This window comes from Mobula birostris, chromosome 6 (genome assembly GCF_030028105.1).
Source record: "Mobula birostris isolate sMobBir1 chromosome 6, sMobBir1.hap1, whole genome shotgun sequence".
Taxonomy (NCBI): domain Eukaryota; kingdom Metazoa; phylum Chordata; class Chondrichthyes; order Myliobatiformes; family Myliobatidae; genus Mobula; species Mobula birostris.
The window spans coordinates 84,411,953-84,431,226 of record NC_092375.1 but is presented as its reverse complement, the minus strand read 5'-3'; the positions used below and the strand labels follow the sequence as shown (position 1 = coordinate 84,431,226).

At 45.0% G+C, this 19,274-nt stretch overlaps 2 protein-coding genes across 3 annotated transcripts in view; one reads left to right on the top strand and one right to left on the bottom strand.

Moving 5' to 3' along the window:
- Window positions 1-459: 459 nt before the first annotated feature.
- dleu7 (deleted in lymphocytic leukemia 7) lies at window positions 460-4,376 on the bottom strand. The gene is made up of 2 exons (XM_072262330.1): window positions 4,006-4,376; window positions 460-3,552 (listed from the first exon to the last, which is right to left on the bottom strand). Exons 1-2 carry the CDS (start codon window positions 4,318-4,320, stop codon window positions 3,346-3,348), a joined length of 522 nt encoding a protein of 173 aa, XP_072118431.1. The 5' UTR covers window positions 4,321-4,376; the 3' UTR covers window positions 460-3,345.
- A 9,981-nt stretch (window positions 4,377-14,357) lies between these two features.
- Window positions 14,358-19,274, top strand: part of rnaseh2b (ribonuclease H2, subunit B) — a 105,481-nt gene continuing 100,564 nt past the window's right edge. For both annotated transcript variants that reach the window (XM_072260759.1, XM_072260758.1), the window contains exon 1: window positions 14,358-14,467. In XM_072260759.1, coding sequence (XP_072116860.1) covers window positions 14,404-14,467 — 64 coding nt within the window. In that variant the 5' untranslated portion in view covers window positions 14,358-14,403. The remainder of the gene's footprint in view (window positions 14,468-19,274) is intronic.

Genomic DNA, 19,274 nt, shown 5'->3' with positions numbered 1-19,274 from the left:
TCCCAATCAGTCTTAATTTTATTAGATACATCAGGACATATATTCATAATTGTATTCTAAATAATTGCTATAACACCTTTCTGAAAAGGATTTAAATCAAAATTTTTTTCCAAAATATCCATTGAATATAAATTTGCAAAGTTAGGAGAAACAGTATTTAAAAAATTTCTAACCTGTAAATATCTAAAAAAGTGAAATCTAGGCAGATCCGCTAATGCCCCACCTCCCCCTCGTACGCCATCCGTTATTTTTATACACACTTCTTTCTCTCACTCTCCTTTTTCTCCCTCTGACTATACCCCTTGCCCATCCTCTGAGTTCCCCCCACCTTGTCTTTCTTCCCGGACCTCCTGTCCCATGATCCTCTCATATCCCCTTTGCCTATCACCTGTCCAGCTCTTGGCTCCATCCCTCCCCCTCCTGTCTTCTCCTATCATTTTGGATCTCCCCCTCCCCCTTTCAAATCTCTTCCTAACTCTTCCTTCAGTTAGTCCTGATGAAGGGTCTCAGCCTGAAACGTCGACTGTACCTCTTCCTAGAGATGCTGCCTGGCCTGCTGCGTTCACCAGCAGCTTTGATGTGTGTTGCTTGAATTTCCAGCATCTGCAGAATTCCTGTTGTCTAGGCAGATTATATTTATTAGATAGTTGTTCAAAGGACATAAAACAATTATCTGAAAATAAATCACGAAATCATATTATACCTTTGATTTTCCAATCTAAATATGCTTGATCCATAGTGGAGGGTTGAAAAACGAAATTAGATATAATAGGATTTGCTAAAATAAATTGGTTCAACCCAAGAAGTTTTCAAAATTGAAACCATATACATAAAGTATTTTTAACTACTGGGTTATCCATTTGTTTATACAATTTAGAAAGAGTAAAAGGAAGCGAAGTCCCTAGAATAGAACCCAATGAAAACCCTTGTGAAGAATTACATTCAAGATTTACCCAATGTGGGCTTGAAGTTACATCCAAGTCCCATAACCAAAATTTTAAATATCGTATGTTAATTGCCTAATAGTAAAATCTAAGATTCGGGAGAGCTAACCCCACCTCTTTTTTAGATTTTTGTAAATATCTTTTACCTAACCTAAGCTTTTTGTTCTGCCATATATGAGGAAATTTTTGAATCAACATTATCAAAAAAGGATTTTGGAATAAAAATTGGTATCATTTAAAAGACATAAAAATTTAGGCAAAATAATCATCTTGATAGCATTGATCCGACCGATCAGTGACAGAGACATCGGTGACCATTTAGTAAACAAAAGTTTAATCTGATCAATTAAAGGTAAAAAATTAGCTTTAAATAAATCTTTATGCTTTTTTTGTGATTTTAACCCCTAAATATGTAAAAGAGTCAGTAACCAATTTAAATGGTAAACATCCATAAATAGGAACATGCTTATTTAGGGGAAATAGTTCACTCTTATTAAGGTTCAAGTTATAACCAGAGAAGTTAATAAATTGAGCCAACAAAGATAAAATAATGGATATTAATTTCCCCAGCTTAGAGATATATAATAACAAATCATCTGCATATAGTGATAATTTATGTATTTCATTTCCACAGGTAATACCAAAAATGTTAGGCAAGTCTCGGATGGCAATTGCTAAAGATTCAAGGGCAATATCAAATAATAGTGGACTAAGAGGGCATCCTTGCCTAGAGCCCCGAGATAGATGAGGAAAGGGAGATCTTTTATTATATGTACAAACCGAAGCTACAGGGGTAGACTTGTTCTATTTATGGTGTTGATAGTCAGCGGTCAGCCTGTGAATGCCCTGGGTTCCATTTTGAAATGCATTATCCTTATTCCACTGATTAGGTGAACAATAATTGAGCAGGCAGATTTCAGAAAAGGAAGATATTCAAAAATTCTCAATACAATGATTGCCTGCATGGCAAAAGTATCTCTTAAACCAAAAAGAGCAGATGTTGTAAATTTGAAATGAACACATAAGCTAGCATAACCTAAGTACTAAACATAAACACTAGATCCTTTTTCACATAAACACTGGAAACACTTTCCAGGTCTGACAGCATCAGTGGGGAAAGAACCAAAATGACCCTGAATTCTGATGGAAGGTCATTGTCCTGTTAATTCTCTCCCTACAGATGCTGCTTGACTAGTTGAATATTTGCAGCATTACCTGTTTTATTGTAAAGTTCTGAGATTTCCCCAGCAGAAATTAAAGTAAAAATTTATTTGTTACGATGGTTCTGAAATGTCTTGATGGTAGCTTGTTCGAAAAAAACATGGGACTTAGAATTCTGTGAACCCAAGACTTTAGATTTTTTTTTAACTTAAACTTTTTTAAATAAAAACTTTGCAGAAATCCAAGCAAACATAATCTTGAGATTAGTATTGCCAGTCTCAAGTGTACAATGAATCAGTCAGATACAAATTCCCACAGCGGGAGCCATAATATCATCAGATTTTTTTAAGAAACGCAAATAAATTCCTCCTTTGCTGTAGCCAAGAAACGTGGGTAAACTCAACACCAGTACTCTGGATTGGCTTGTTTTCTGCTATCAGATCTGTGAGCAACAGCTGTTTTTGTTTACACAGGGAGTTGCAAAACCACTAAGGTTGTTCACAGCAACGTTATTAAATAAAATTTGATGCAAAGTAACTTGTGATCAAAAGCTAGACCAAAGAGGTAGACATTAATAAGTGACTTAAAAGAGAAATTTTCAGAGATGCTTCTGGAGCTAAGACTCTACAAGACAGTTGAACATACAGCTGACAACAGCAGAGGGGAAAAAAAGCATCAAAATATGGTGGAAGGTCACTGTCAGAGAGACAAATCATGACCTGACAAGGAGGGATTTGTAACTGGACAATGGTTGGCTAGTTTACACCAAAGCTGCTACTGATCATTTAAGTATTGGCATAGAATGGTTATAGTCAACACTGTCTTTACATCCTCCACTGTTCCTTTATTATGAGGGCGCTCCACAGAGTGGTACCAGTTTCCTCCGCCCTTTCGCATTCAATATCTCTGCTAGCTAATCAGATCAAGCCATATTATACCTAAAGCAAAATGGTAGCTATTCCTAAGTGAGGGAATGACATGTGTAAAACAGACTTAGATCACGAGCACTGTCTTTTTTTCCAATGGATATAATGTTAAGCTGCCTCCCGTTTAACGAGTTTTCGCACAAGGAGGTATCTTTAGGAACACGCCCCCTTAGTAAACCGAGGGCAAGGTGTAATTTGCTTCTGGTGATGCATTAGATGGGTTTTGAATCCTACCCATGCACCAGGCTGCTTTGCTACGTGATGCCCAGGAATGTTGCGCTTGGATGTGAAGTGCTCATGAACGTCTCATCATTTCAGATATTGAGGTACTTTTGAGAGAGCCTTTTCAGCGGGTCAGTAACCTCCAGCTGCGATCCCGAATTATCGGAGGACAATGAAAGCAACAACTGGTTAACAAGGCTGCGCAGACACTCCTCAACCGCTTTCAAATCTCCGTCTAATCGCAGGCAATCTTCCCGGGTTGCCAAGCGGCCGCAGGTATTCCGGAGATCCACACTGAGCTGGGAGTAAAAAAGTAAACAGAAACTGAGAAGTGTAATGGTCTTGATAGCATGGGACTTGCTCGAATAAAACAAATGAACAATTATGGATAACAAATAACTTGGAGTTTATTTTCGAGAACGCCGTAACTTTTATCTCCAATTGGTGCTGAGTCAATGCTGGGTATATTTCAAAAGAATCAGAATTAAAAACAGGTTTCTAATGACATAACACCGGCATGTGTCGTGAAATTTGTTAACTTAACAGCAGTTCAATGCAATACATAATATAGAAGAAATAAATAAATAAATTACAGTATACGTATATTAAGTAGATTAAGATCATGCAAAAACAGAAATATATAAAAAAGTGAGATAGTGTTCACGGGTTCAATATTTATTTAGAACAAAACACAAAATGCAATTTTATTCCATTTAACATAGTTTTTAATTGACTTTTACTGGCCCTCTTACCTTAGACTCCACTTGGAAGTGTATGCCTTTTAAGTGATGCAAGGAATTTTGTTCCAGGTTTATTAAATCCGATGTTAACCCGATTAAACGCTTTAATTTGCTCTCTCTCGCCACCTGCAAGATAGTTCTTCGCCTTTTAGAAGGAGTTGAGGACGGGGCTGATAACTGGAAATTAGATGCTGAGGGGCTCACAGCTGGACCGGGGTCGGGCTGGTCGACCCCAAGGTGCCGCTGATCCTCAAGGTACTGGCGTAGCGTGGTGAGAGCCGACTGCTGATGCGCGATGCACCCTTGCAAAGCCGTCAGTCGCTGCATCTTCGGGATGCCCACCGCTCACACTTCACGGAGCGAGTTGGTTTTAAAGCGGGTCGCTGCACAGGGTGAGCCAGTTTGCCATCCGTTTGCTCCGCCTCTTGCTCTCGAGATCATTGGTAATCAAATGGGCTGGGTCCTACAATGCAAACTAGCAAGTGTCTATTGTGAACTTGATGAATTTGCGTAAATTCGATAAAACGGCAATTTGGCCAGCTGCAGAACTGCAGGAAGACCGATGTCGTCTTTCACCCACAGTGCCGGAGAAAGGTGGAAGCAGTCTCGTTGATAAAATTTAAATCGCTTAGAAGATAACATTAACATTTAAGGATAATACTCAAAAATATTGTCCGGGTGACCCGAAACTTCGACTCACCGTTTCCCGCCTGACGCCCTGTGTACCTCTAGCTTTCTTAAAAAAATTTTTAGGATACAATATTTTATTAACTTCATTAGCTTCATTTGGCACAAGTACATCAAAACATTGAAACACTGGGAAATGCGTCGTTTGCATCAAATCAGATCAGCAGGGATTGTGCTGAGGTCCACACACAAGTGTCACCACACTTCCGGTGCTAACATAGCATGCCCCCAACTCGATAACCTGAACTGTACATCTTTGGAATGTGGGAGCAAACCGGAGCACCCAGAACAAACCCACATAGGCACGGGGAGAACGTGCAAACTCCTTACAGACAGTGGTGGGAATCGAACCCTGATTGGTAATCGATGGCAAGGTAAAAGTGATTGCGCTAACTGCTACACTACTGCTTGTGGAATCCTTTGCAGATTCTCTCAAACATCTTTACAGTCACTTGACGCACATTTATGTCCATAAACCATTTGTTCTCAGGGTTTCTCCCATAACTCTCCATTCGATTTTTAATAGGTATTTTTATTGAAGCAAAAACATCATATTTTATAAATAGATACACATAAGAAAAAAATCAGACAAAAAAACAGACAAAATACTCCCTCCCACCCCCCCCACCCACAACCCTGATATGGTAAAAATTTCTTCCTCGTTCATAATTGAAAAATAGCAAAAATAAAATTCGATCACGTAAGGTACGAGGTCCTAATGTGTATTAATGAAGTATATATTACTACACTAAGCAGATAGTAGAAGCATGGGAAGACGGGTATCCGTACTAATTCAGTAACCGAGGAGGTGTAATGATGGTAATAAGGCCAAAAAGGAGCCCCATACTTTTTCATATGTTGCTGGTTTCCTCCTCACACTATACAAGATCTTTTCAGGTTTACTACGGGATGTTAACTCATTTAACCACTGCCTGAGTGAGGGAGGAAATTCAGATTTCCAGTTTAGTACTGAAGGGTGTCCACTATTAGACATGGATGTGTTGTGCGAGTAACCTGTTTCCCTGGCATGACTATCAATGGACTTGATACTGTTATTGTGCTTGCGGCGTGTGTCTTGATCCAGTTGTAACACTGCCCCAGAATCGCACTGAAAATAGGTCTAGGCTGCACAGATTTATATACTCTAGACCTGCTGCATCATCAGAGCTGCATTAAACAGGCTGGAGGTGTTCCCAGTATTGATGTGGGCTGAGACAGTGAGGAAGGAATTCGCCCCGCGTTAAAATCTACTATCCGTGCGATGTCAGATAGCTGGCACAACTGTACCTCTTCCTAGAGATGCTGCCTGGCCCTGCTGCGTTCACCAGCAACTTTGATGTGTGTTGCTTGAAATTCCAGTATCTGCAGATTTCCTCGTGTTTACACCTTTTCTGAGCTCAGTTCCGTTGAGGTCACTGAAGCTGAGTTCAAGGATTACTACAGAGCGCATTTCATGCATTGCAAGATTGGACTATATTGGAGTGGGGTGGGGGTTCAGTAATTAACACTGATAACAAAGCAACTAAGAACAATTAGTTTTATTTGCCCACACAGTTTTAAAGTCAGAGTCACTGAATATTAAAACATACTGAACTAGCCAGGATTACCCATCCCAGTGAGTTCTGATGCAGCGACATTGACACTCCCTCCACAATGCCGACCTTCCAGGTGCTTCCGGCATTTTCTGCTCCTGATTCAGATTTCAACATCTGCACTATTTTGCTTCTAATACCCAATCTAATGCAGGCCGGAGAACAGACAGCCAACAACGCTTGTCAGGAATGAGTCCTGCAAGTATATATTCAGCTGGTTCTGACAATGATTCATGTAAACTATACGTATCAGGAGTGTATTTAATGAATTTGTATTAAATTCGCTAAAACTGCAATCCAGTCAACTCCTTGGTGTTTGCGATGGAACACAGGGATGAGAGAGGAACCTCTTTCATCCAGAGAGTGATGGATACCTATGCTATGCTGGCAGAAACTAGAAAGCAGAGTCAGCAACAGCATTTAACAACATGAGTGCTTAAATTGCCCCAGCAAGGAAAGCTACAGGCCAAGTGCTGGAAAATGAGATTAATACTGATGCGTGTCCACTGGTAGGTGTGGATAAATTGGGCTGAATAGCCCGTTTCTCTGCTGATTGGTTCTGTGATTATAACTTAGCTGTTACTCATGCCTTTGCCATGAGATAAAATAGAGAAAAGGCTCTACTCATAGTGGTGTGAAGAGGTTTAGACCCAGCCTGCACCTAAACCTTTTGGAATCCGCAGAGTCCTGTTAGGGTCTGCTTTTCTATCAGGCACGTAATATCCCGCAGGCACTGCAGGAGAAGGACGTGATGACGCAGTGGGATGGTTCCCTGAGCAGACCGTCCAGTTCATCTGGCAAAATGCCTCATCGCTAGATCTCACCAACAGGCACCAGAATCTCGCCTGGCTGGCGGTGAGAGGGGCCCTCCCAGTCAGAGCCCTCCTGTACGCTCAGAATGTCGCCTCCATACCCCGCTGCCCACGGGAGGACTGCAGTGAGGAGTCAGTGACCCACCTCTTCGCACACTGTCAGTTCGCAAAGAGGGTGTGGAGGAGGATGGACGGGCTAGTGTCACGTTTCATCCCCAGCAGCTGCATAGCAGAGGACTCTCTGATCTACCGGCTGTTCCCGGGGACGCACACGGAGACCAACATCCGGTGCTGCTGGCAGATCATCAACTCGGTGAAAGACGCTCTTTGGTCAGCCCGAAACTTGATGATTTACCAGCACATGGAGATGTCCGTGGGAGAATGCTGCCGACTGGCACATTCTCGGCTGCAGGAGTATGTGCTGAGGGACGCACTGAAACTCGTTGCAGCCACCGCAAGGGCCCGGTGGGGAAGGAACACAGTATAGGTTTCTTCACCGGCGGGAGTGGGAGGGGTCAGGTGGCGGGGAGTTTACCCCTCAACAATGGTGTGGAAAGGTGAAACAACAGAGCACCACGTGGGTGGCTAAAGGTGTGGGAATGTATAGACCATAATGGAAACATCTGTAAAGGATTGAGAGTCATTGAATGGTTTATTGTACATAATTTTATTTTTGAATAAAGTATATTTTGAAATAAAAAAATTAAACAAAAGTTTCACCCTGAATTATGCTAAATAATGTGAAAAGTACATTTTTTTCTTTTTAGGGCCCTCAGATCAATTTGTTAATAATTTCATCCTGACTATTTTGTAGCGGTGCTCTCTGCTGCTTCCTGTACCTCTCTGTTTGTTTGTTGTCATCCATTTGTAAATCTCTGCGGGTCTGTGACTGAAATGTCTCAACATTTCTAACTTAACTTCAATGTCAGCCTGCTCTCACAGCACTTCACTTAGCTGCCTCCATTTTAAGGTTATAACAAAATACCTAACATGCATATCTTTATAGAACAAAACAGAGGAGAATCCCTACCCTGGTGTCATGGTCCGGTCCGTAATGTCCACATTCTGGTTCATGGTCCGGTCCATGGACTAAGGACTCCGGGTCTTCCTGCTATTCCTTGTTTCAGTTGGGCTTAATCATAGGCACCTGATGCTCATCTTGGGACTGGGAATATAAATGGCCCTAGGATCGAGTGTGGTTGCTGTTATATACACTGACCAAAAATGGGGTAGAAGTAAGCTTTCTTTGGGTTCCTGCTCATTGTGGAGTGGAGGGTAATGAAAAAGTGGATAGTATAACTAAACAAATTGCTCAAATCATCTATAATAGAGGTCCAGATCCCTCTTAGCAAAGCAGAAGTCAAGAGCATTATTAAAACACGTATTGAGGAGACATGGCAGAAGCATTGGGATGAGAGTGAAACAGGGAGACAACTGTACAAAATACAGATACAAGTCAGATACAAAAGATTGTCAAGTGGATATAGAAAGACAGAAGTGATCATCAGTCATTTGAGAATTGGACACACTAGTCTTAATTACACATTACACAAAATAGGGAAACTTCCAACTGGGTTGTGTGAATACTGTAATATATCAGAAACAGTTGAACATGTATTGATAAGATGTAAGAAGTATCAAAAAAGAAAGAGTGAAGATGATAGGAGCGTTTAAGATAAACAAAAAAAACTGATGTGGGTATAGAAGACATTTTAAGTGGGAATTCAAGAGAAATACAGATCCATATCATGAAGTATCTGAAAGACTCAGGTTTATTATATAGAATATAGGGAATGCAATTCTTTTCCCTTCTCCTTTTTATCCAATGATCCACACTCCAGTCTAGCAGGTGGTGGTAATGCACCTAAAAGCTGGTTTGGCAACCGCCACAAAACAACACAGGAAGAAGAAGTGTGGTTGCTGGTTTGTCTCGTCAGTATCCTCTTGGAGCAACCTGCGGTGGAAGGCTCGAGAAGCCCTTCATGATCTCTCGGCCTGGTTAGAGGCCACTGCTTCACAGAGCCTTGTTGTCTCTAGTCGGAGCAGTCATCGGGGTATGGATTCGGCCGTTTCTGGGGCTAGCTGAGTGGCCCCCTGCCACTCTGAGCTAGATATGGATTCGGCTGTTTCTGTAGCCAGCCAAGGTTGCTGGCCGCCCTGAGACGCGAAGCCACCCCAGACTGAGCTCCCTTCCTGTCCTTGCCTCTGTGGGGTAAGTCAGGCCGTCCTTGCCATTACCCCGAGGTTGGATCTGTCCCTTCCTGTCCTTGCCTCTGTGGGGTAAGCCAGGCCGTCTTTGCCGTTACCCTGAGGCTGGACTGTTCCCTTCCCCTCCCCATCTGAATCCCTGACAGTCTACCTTGGCAGTCATCCCAGTCCCGCATCCGAGTAAGCACCCTGGCCCGGCGTCCAAGGAAGGGGCCCGGCCCTTGGGGGAGGTTCCCCGTCCTGCCCAGGAAAGCCTCGAGGAACCCAAGCCTCGAAGAACCCAAGCCATGTCCAGTCCTGTAGCCATGTCATGTCCTCGCCTGGTTCCGGGGTCTGAGCCCGAGTCAAGACCCAGATTCTGGGTCCTTGTCCAGTCTCTGGCTTGGAGTCCAAACCCAGGCTCCTAGTTCCTAGTTCCTTGTCCTGGTCCTGCTTTCTTAGCCAAAGTCCTAACCCAAGTCAGTGTTCCTGTCCCAGTTCCTAGTCTGTGTCCAGTGCCGTCCCTAACTCTAGTCCAGTCCAGTTTCCAGTACTTCAGTGTCTGTGTCTTGCATTTGGGCCCACCTGCAACACCCACCTTATGACACCAGGAGAGTTTTCTACAGTGCCGGACCATTATTTATATTTCAACATACACTAGCATAAGAGATGGAGCACATCTTTCTTATCTTGGAGACTTTGCTCTTTAAATTGGCTGCTGCAAGTCCCACATTGTGAACACTTCAAACCTCCCTGAGTTGCCATAGAAATATGTGTACTTATAGAGACATATTTTTCAGAAATGTATTTAATTTGGGCTTGGATGCAGAACATTTCTTTGGAAATGAATTTTAAACATGTGGGAGCTTTAAAGTTAATATTGATCTATCACATCTACATTAGTCAGGTGAAAGCATGAAATAAACAAAAATGCTCAGTGGGTCAGGCAACATTTACAAAGAACAGACTGAAGGACCCTGTGTTCACTCCTACATCTTTATCAACACCTACACACCTTTCCTACAGCACCCATCCATTCAATCAATGTAACTTCTCATCACTATCCACAGCTTCATACCAATGAAACTGTGATATACATGCTTAGGTTTACCATATTTGTTGCTTACAATGTGAAGACTGGATGTAGACTGTGTGACCAGTTTCAAGGATAGACTTGTTCAGTTTGCAAGGGTTACATGTCCCCTGGCTCCCAGTTGACCATGAATTTCACATCCATTCTGACCTCTTTGCCCTTGGTCTCTTATTTTGTTTCAATTAAACCAAATGAAAGCTTCAGATATCTTCATTCTTCAATTAGACACATAACTGCCTTCCAGACTTGGAAATGAGTTAATAACTTAAGGTGATAATTCTGCTAATTCTATTTACAGAGATGTCAATATCTGGCTATCTTTCAGAATGAGGTTTCGAGCCAATGAGTCAAAAATTCAGATGGTCTTTTATATCGAACTATGTAGCACTCAAGTTATCAGAGACTCTCATATTTCTTCTGTGGTAACATCAGCAATCCGACCAACATTTATTAGAAATATGTGTACTTATATTTATAATATGAACACATTTCATATAAACCGGAGCAAACCAGTTTTATCAATGTGTTTATTTACATATCTGAAATCAGGGAACCCACTATCATTTAGTAGTAATGACAATAAACATGGAAGAACATTGATGTCCCAGATATAGACCCAATCACTGATCCTAAACTAGACCCTCATTTTAATAAATAGTACTGAACCAGACAGTCAAGGAAGGTGAGAACATATTTTACATCAAGGGAAACTCAAATCCAGTTGTGTGTCATAAATAAAACAATGGAATATATCAGCAAAGACTGATTTTCTCATCTTTTCCAGAATGGCAGATATTTACACAGCCATGCATAACCTGGCTCCAAAACATCAATACACAAGCACTGCCATATGATAAGAAGATCAGATAGAGATCAGTACTTGGGGCCCAGACTAATGCTCCCTCTTCCAACTGGGTCAAGGCTAAGATACATAAAAAAGAGCCCTAAAGAACAGACATAAGGTGATGAAAGAGCAGAAGATCCAGCAATTTGCTGATAACTAAAACATTGATGGAGTCCATAACAGATGCCATCTCATTGACTCTTCACTCACTTAACCCTGGAACATCTGGACAGCAAAGATGCATACATGTTCTTTATTGACTACAGCTCAGCGTCCCCTCAAAACCAATCAATACGCTCCAAGAACTTGGCTTTAATAGTTCCTTGTGCAATTGCATCCTCAATTTCCTCACTTGCAGATCCCAGTCAGTTCGGATTGGCAATAACATCTCCTCCACAACCTCCATCAGCACAGGTGCACCACAAAGCTGTGTGCTTAGCCCCCTGCTCTACTCGCTTTACATTTGTGACTGTGTGGCTAATCACAGCTCCAATGCCGTATTCAAGTTTGCTGAAAACACCACAGTCGTAGGCCAAATCAAAGGTGGTGATGAATCAGCACATAAGAGGGAGATGGAAAATCTGGCTGAGTGGTGCCATAATAATGACCTCTCACTCAATGTCAGCAAGACCAAGGAGCTGATTATTGACTACAGAAGAAGGAAACAAGAGATCCATTAGTCAGTCCTCATTGGCAGATCAGAGGTGGATAGGGTCAGCAACTTTAAATTCCTCAGTGTTATTATTTTGGAGGACATGTCCTGGGCCCAGCACATAAGTGTAATTACAAAGAAAGCACAGCAGTGCCTCTATTTCTTTAGGGGCATGCAAAGGCTTGGCATGAAATCTAAAACTTTGACGGACTTCTGTGGATGTGCAGTGGAGAGTATATTGACCGGCTGCATCCCAGACTGGTATGCAAGCACTAATGCCATCAAATGGAAAATCTTACAAAAAGTAATGGATATGGCCCAGTCCATAATGAGTAAAGACTCCCTCCGCCCCCCACAACTGAGCACATTAACATGAAACACTTTTGCAGGAAAACGGCGTCCATCATCAGGGATCTCCACCATCCAGGACATGCCCTCTTCTAACTGCTGCCATCAGGAAAGAGGTACAGGAGCATCAATACTCACACCATCACCAGGTTCAGGAACAGTTGTTACCCCTCAACCATCAGGCTCTTGAACCAAAGGGAATTACTTCACTTGCCCCATCACTGAAACGTTCCCACAACCTGTGGGCTCATTTTCAAGGACTCTTCATCCATATTTATGGCTTATTTATTGTTGTTATTATTATTATTTCACTCTTTTTTTGTATTTTATAGTTTTTTGTCTTTTGCACACTGGTTGAACACCCTAGTTGGTGCGGTCTTTCATTGATTCTGTAATGGTTATTATTCCTATGTGAATTTATTGAGTATGCCTGTGAGAAATTTAATCTCAGGGTTGTATATGGGCATATATTTTGATGATAAATTTACTTTGAACTTTCTTCCAAGATTTTTTACAACCTTCCCATTGCCAAACAGCACAGCATCCTGACATTTATTGTCCAACCCATGGTGGCCCTGATTGGTTTGACGAGCCACCTTCTTGAACTGCTCTGGTGACATATTTACAATGCTATCGAATAACCATTTCCAGGATTTCTCCTGGTTCTTTAACTATCAATCCGGTTTGTTAAATCCTCAAAGCAAAACAGCAAATTTGTCAAATATAATTTCCATTTCAATAAACAACGTTGATTTAGCTTAACAGTGCAGGGCCTTAATCTGAAATGTCAAAACCTCTTTCCCTCAGAGTTCCTCCAGCAGTTTTGTTTTGCTCCAGATTCTAACATCAGATTGAGGAGGTGGTGGAGGCAGATACAATCATTAGATTTAAGATACATTTAGACAGGAATCTGAATAGGTAAGGCGTAGAAGGGTGTAGAGTCAATGTAAGCAATTGGGATTGGAAACATGCATTTGATGGGTCTAGGAAGCTATTTCTGTGCTTTATGTTTCTATGGGATCTACATTCTCTGAAACTTACAAGCTTCGTTGAGTTTTTGTATCATACCGCATCTTGCTTTCACCTTTTTTTTAATTCAAAGAGATTTTTTTTCATGGTCAATGGTCCTGAGAAAACTTCCTTTAACACAGGTACCAACCAGCTTGTATTTATCCCCTTCTTCATCCCAAACGTGTCCACGTACGTATTTCATTTCTTACATATTTATTTAGAAATAAAATATTCAATTAAGAAGGCAAGTATTTTTACATGAAGTTAAACCAGGTGATGCTGCTACTGATGGACAGTAAGTGTAAGAAAGGGAGGTCGCCGAAACAGATGGATTGAAAGGCGGGAGGATTACTAAATGACGAGGATGCAGGTGTGCTCGGACGAGAAGTCTTTGTCCTGAAGCATGAACTTTCTTTTCCCATCCCTGATGCTAATCTGCACTATACTTCCGATTTTTCCCAGAATAAAATGTAGGTCATTTGGAACCAAAATGAGGCGTTTAAGGCGGTGAACCTTTGGAATTGTCTACCTCAGAAATCCAGTAGAGTAATTAAGCCAAGTCAAAACAGAGATGATGGGAATTATAGATATTAAGGGATAGTGCAGGGAAATGGAGCCGAGGTGAAAGGAGAGTCTTAAAGCCTGTCGAACGGCAGAGCAAGGGTCAGATTCTTGTTTCTTTTTAAAAGTTTTCAGCAAGAACAGGTATCTTCGCTTTTCAACTTTCACATAGAGCATCATGCCTTTCCATTATTTGCATTGCCGTTTCCTGAGTTGCCATTCTTTTTATTCCGCGAGCTGCTGAGGCGGCGCCTTAAGGACGGTGTCCCTTGAAGGAGGACTGCACCAAACGGACGGGGTCGGGGTGGGCGGAGGTAGGCCTTTTTATTATACTGGAGAAGCCGAGAGGCCGACTGTTCTCTAATTCAGTTTTATTCATACGCTCGGAGTTTGTCTGGCTAGGCTGCTCGCGGCTCCGTGGGGAGACCTTTCTACCGCTTCAAGTGGCTGTGACTGGGTTCCCCCTGCCCGTGCGGTGAGCCGAGCCGGGCGGGGCGGAGTCATTGGCTGGCGGCCGGGCGGGGCGGAGCGGTGTCATTGGCTGGCGGCCGGGCGGGGCGGGGCGGAGCGGTGTCATTGGCTGGCGGTTGGGCCCGGGCAGGTCGGAGTAGGCGCGCAGCAAGATGCCTGGCAAGAGGAGCCGTGCGCCGACCTCGACCCCGGACCAGTGGGTGGTGCTTGCCCCAGGTAAGGAGTGAATGGCGCCGGCTAAACATGGAACGGTCTGGGCATCCTCCCAGCTCCCAGGCGGGTGCCGTTCCGGCTCTGAACCGCGCTGGCTGCCTGAGGGACCGGGGGGAACCTGCGGTCCGAACCGATCGGCGACACTAGTACGCGTGCGCGGCCGTCCTAGAGCAGGCGCTGTAAAGTCGACAGGTTTCGCTCTGCTCGGAGCGGGATATCCCGGTGGTATTTGTGCCCCGGGATTGTCCTCGCTAAGCCTCCCCACGGCCCGGTCAGGTGCACTCCCGTCCCTCACCGTGGCCCTCAGCACCAGCTTCCCAATCCCAGGGAATGACTGTACTTTCGCTGTCTATACTTCTCCCCAGCCTATGAGTTCCTCCAGGTGTCTGCCTCTTCGTTAGCCCAATACTCACGTCTCTCTTCCCCCGATCATCCGTTACACTTTTCCCCATTATCTGTCCAACAGTTTCCCTGCTCTATTTCATTTGCCCGCACCCTACCTGCTGTCACCAATCCTCAGTTATTCACTCAGTCTGCACAACTTGATGTGGAACAGTACAGCATGCGAACAGGGCCTTCAGCCGACCATGTCTGCACTAACTATGATTGGTGCTGGTTTATTATTGTCGCATGCACTGAGATATAGTGGAAAGCCTTGCCTTCCAGATAGATCATGCAATGCACTTGGAGTTTGTTTGTTATGTACCTTGTCGTGTGATGTGAGCGACTGTGGTCTTTCCGTGACCATGAGTGTTCATGGCACATTTTTCTGCAGAAGTGGTGTGCCTTTGCAGTCTTCTGGGCAAAGCCCTTACAGGACCGGTGACCCCAGCAACTAACAATACTCATCAGAGATTGTCTTCCTAGCGAAAGTGGTAGCATAACCGGGACTTGTAATATGCACCGGCCCTTCATACGATCATACAGCGCCTGTTCCTGTGGCTTCACGTGACCCTGTTTGGGGGGAGGGGGGACAAAGCAGGTGCTACACCTTGTCCAAGGGTGACCTATGGGCTAGCAGAGGGAAGGAGCACCTTACACCTTCTTTGGTAGAGACGGATCTCTGCCCCCAATAACCAAAAGTACATGGAGTAGCAAAACAAAAAGACAATTCAAAATGTGTTGCAGTTACAGAGAAAGTGCAATGCAGGTGGACAAATGGAGTGCAAGACCCCTAATGAGAGATTTAGGAAATCAAGAGTTCATCTTTTAGCGTTTGAGAGATCTGTGCAGGAGTCTAATAGTAGGGATAGTCCTTGAGTCTGGTCTGGTGGTATGTGCTGTACTTTGTTTCCATCTTTTTCCTTTCCTGTTCATGTTAATGTCTGTCTAAATGCCTTCTAAAACACTGCTATTGTATCTCTGTGGTAGTTACCATATAGTAATTTAAAAAATAGTTAACTTGTATATCATTAAACATCCCCTCTAGTATTATTATGCACTCCATTATTTGACATTTCCACCCTGCTGGGAGTTGGGGGGGAGGGAAGATTTCCACTCTGGAAGTTGGGGGTTGGATTTCCACTCTAGTGGGAGTTCGGGGGTGAATTTCCACTCTAGTGGGGGTTGGATTTCCACTGTAGTGGGAGTTGGAGGGGGGTTGGATTACCACTCTAGTGGGAGTTGGGGGTGAATTTCCACTCTGGTGAGAGTTGGGGGGGGAGTTGGGGTGTTGGATTGCCACTCTAGTGGGAGTTGGGAGTGAATTTCTACTCTGGTGGGAGTTGGGGGGGGAGTTGGATTTCTACTCTGGTGGGAGTTGGGGGGGGAGTTGGATTTCTACTCTGGTGGGAGTTGGGCGGGGAGTTGGATTTCTACTCTGGTGGGAGTTAGGGGGGGAGTTGGATTTCTACTCTGGGAGTTGGGGGGTGAATTTCCACTCTGGTGGGAGTTGGGGGGGAGTTGGATTTCTACTCTGGGAGTTGGGAGTGAATTTCTACTCTGGTGGGAGTTGTAGGGGTGAATTTCCACTCTGGTGGGAGTCGGGGGGTTGGATTTCCACTCTAGTGGGAGTTGGTGGGGTGAATTTCTACTCTGGTGGGAGTTGGATTTCTACTCTGGTGGGAGTTGGGGGGGTTGGATTTCCACTCTAGTGCGAGTTGCGGGGGTGAATTTCCACTCTAGTGGGAGTTGGGGGGGGTTGGATTTCTACTCTGGTGGGAGTTGGATTTCCACTCTAGTGGGTGTTGGGGGTTGGATTTCTAATCTGGTGGGAGTCGGGGGGTTGGATTTCCACTCTAGTGGGAGTTGGTGGGGTGAATATCCACTCTGGGGGGAGTTGGATTTCTACTCTGGGGAGAGTTGGAGGGATTGGATTTCCGCTCCAGAGGAAGTTGGGCGGGGTGAATTTCCAATGGTGGGAGTTGGGGGTGAGCTGGTTTTCTACTCTGGTGGGGGTTGTGGGGGTGAATTTCTGCTCTGGTGGGAGTTGGGAGAGAAGTTAGATTTCCACTCTAGTGGGAGTTGGGGGCATGTGAATTTCCACTCTGGTGGGAGTCGGGGGGTTGGATTTCCACTCTAGTGGGAGTTGGTGGGGTGAATTTCTACTCTGGTGGGAGTTGGATTTCTACTCTGGTGGGAGTTGGGGGGGATTGGATTTCCGCTCTGGAGGAAGTTGGGCGGGGTGAATTTCCAATGGTGGGGGTTGGGGGCGAGCTGGTTTTCTACTCTGGTGGGGGTGAATTTCTGCTCTGGTGGGAGTTGGGGGAGAAGTTGGATTTCCACTCTCGTGGGAGTTGGGGGCATGTGAATTTCCACTCTGGTGGGAGTTGGGGTGGTGAATTTCTACTCTGGTGGGAGTTGGGGGGTTGGATTTCTACTCTGGTGGGAGTTGGATTTCCACACTATTGGGTGTTGCGGGGGGGAAGGTTGGATTTCCACTGTGGTGGTAGTTTGGGGGGATGAATTTCCACTTTGGTGGGAGTTGGGGGGTAGTTGGATTTCTATTCTGGTGGGAGTTGGGGGGTTGGATTGCCACTCCAGTGGGAGTTGGGGGGGGTGAATTTCCATTATGGTGGGAGTTGGGGGGGAGTTGGATTACTACTCTGGTGGTAGTTGGGGTGTATTTCCACTCTGGGGGGAGTTGGATTTCTACTCTGGGAGTTGGATTTCCACTCTAGTGGGAGTTGGAGGGGTGAATTTCCACTCTGGTGGGAGTTGGGGGGGAGTTGGATTTCTACTCTGGTGGGAGTTGTAGGGGTGAATTTCCACTCCGGTGGGAGTCGGGGGGTTGGATTTCCGCTCTAGAGGGAGTTGGGCAGGGTGAATTTCCACTGGTGGGAGTTGGGGGGGAGTTGGATTTCTACTCTGGTGGGAGTTGGGATGAATTTCCACTCTGGTGGGAGTTGGGGGGTTGGATTTCCACTCCAGTGGGAGTTGTGGGGGGTGAATTTCCACTCTGGTGGGAGTTGGGGGGTTGGATTTCTACTCTGGTGGGAGTTGGATTTCCACTCTAGTGGGTGTTGGGGGGGGTTGGATTTCTACTCTGGTGGGAGTCGGGTGGTTGGATTTCCACTCTAGTGGGAGTTGGTGGGGTGAATTTCCACTCTGGGGGGAGTTGGATTTCTACTGGGGAGAGTTGGGGGGGGGTTGGATTTCCGCTCTAAAAGGAGTTGGGCGGGGTGAATTTCCACTGTTGGGAGTTGGGGGCGAGTTGGATTTCTACTGTGGTGGGGGTTGTGGGGGTGAATTTCCACTCTGGTGGGAGTTGGGGGAGAAGTTGGATTTCCACTCTAGTGGGAGTTGGGGGCGTCTGAATTTCCACTCTCGTGGGAGTTGGGGGGGTTGGATTTCCACTCCAGTGGGAGTTGTGGGGGGTGAATTTCCACTCTGGTGGGAGTTGGGGGGTTGGATTTCTACACTGGTGGGAGTTGGATTTCTACTCTGGTGGGAGTTGGGGGATGAATTTCCACTCTGGTGGGAGTTGGATTTCTACTCTGGTGGGAGTTGGATTTCCACACTAGTGGGTGTTGCGGGGGGGGGGTTGGATTTCCACTGTGGTGGGAGTTTGGGGGGGGTGAATTTCCACTCTGGTGGGAGTTGGGGGGTAGTTGGATTTCCATTCTGGTGGGAGTTGAAGGGGTGAATTTCCACTCTAGTGGGAATTGGTGGGGTGAATTTCTACTCTGGTGGGAGTTGGATTTCTACTCTGGGAGTTGGGGGTTGGATTGCCACTCTAGTGGGAGTTGGGGGGGTTGAATTTCCATTCTGGTGGGAGTTGGGGGGGAGTTGGTTTTCTACTCTGGTCGGAGTTGGGGGGGGAGTTGGATTTCTACTCTGGTGGGAGTTGGATTTCCACTCTAGTGGGAGTTGGGGCGGGCTTGGATTTCCACTCTAGTGGGAGTTGGAGGGGTGAATTTCCACTCTGGTGGGAGTTGGGGGGTTGGATTTCTACTCTGGTGGGAGTTGGATTTCCACTCTAGTGGGTGTTGGGGGGGTGGGGTTGGATTTCTACTCTAGTGGGAGTTGGTGGGGTGAATTTCCACTCTGGGGGGAGTGGATTTCTACTCTGGTGCGAGTTGTCGGGGTGAATTTCCACTCTGGTGGGAGTCGGGGGGTTGGATTTCCACTCTAGTGGGAGTTGGTGTGGTGAATTTCTACTCTTATGGGAGTTGGAATTCTGCTCTGGTGCGAGTTGGGGGGGTGTTGGATTTCTGCTCTGGAGGGAGTTGGGCGGGGTGAATTTCCACTGGTGGGAGTTGGATTTCTACTCTGGTGGGAGTTGGGGTGAATTTCCACTCTGGTGGGAGTTGGGGCGGAGTTGGATTTCCACTCTGGTGGGAGTTGGGGGGTTGGATTTCTACTCTGGTGG

Excerpts from the sequence above, each read along its gene's own strand:
- dleu7 (XM_072262330.1), bottom strand. The coding sequence starts at position 4,320 with ATGCAGCGACTGACGGCTTTGCAAGGGTGCATCGCGCATCAGCAGTCG. Across the intron at positions 3,553-4,005 it reads ACTTCCAAGTGGAGTCTAAG|CTCAGTGTGGATCTCCGGAA; the intron begins GTAAGAGGGCCA and ends TTTTACTCCCAG.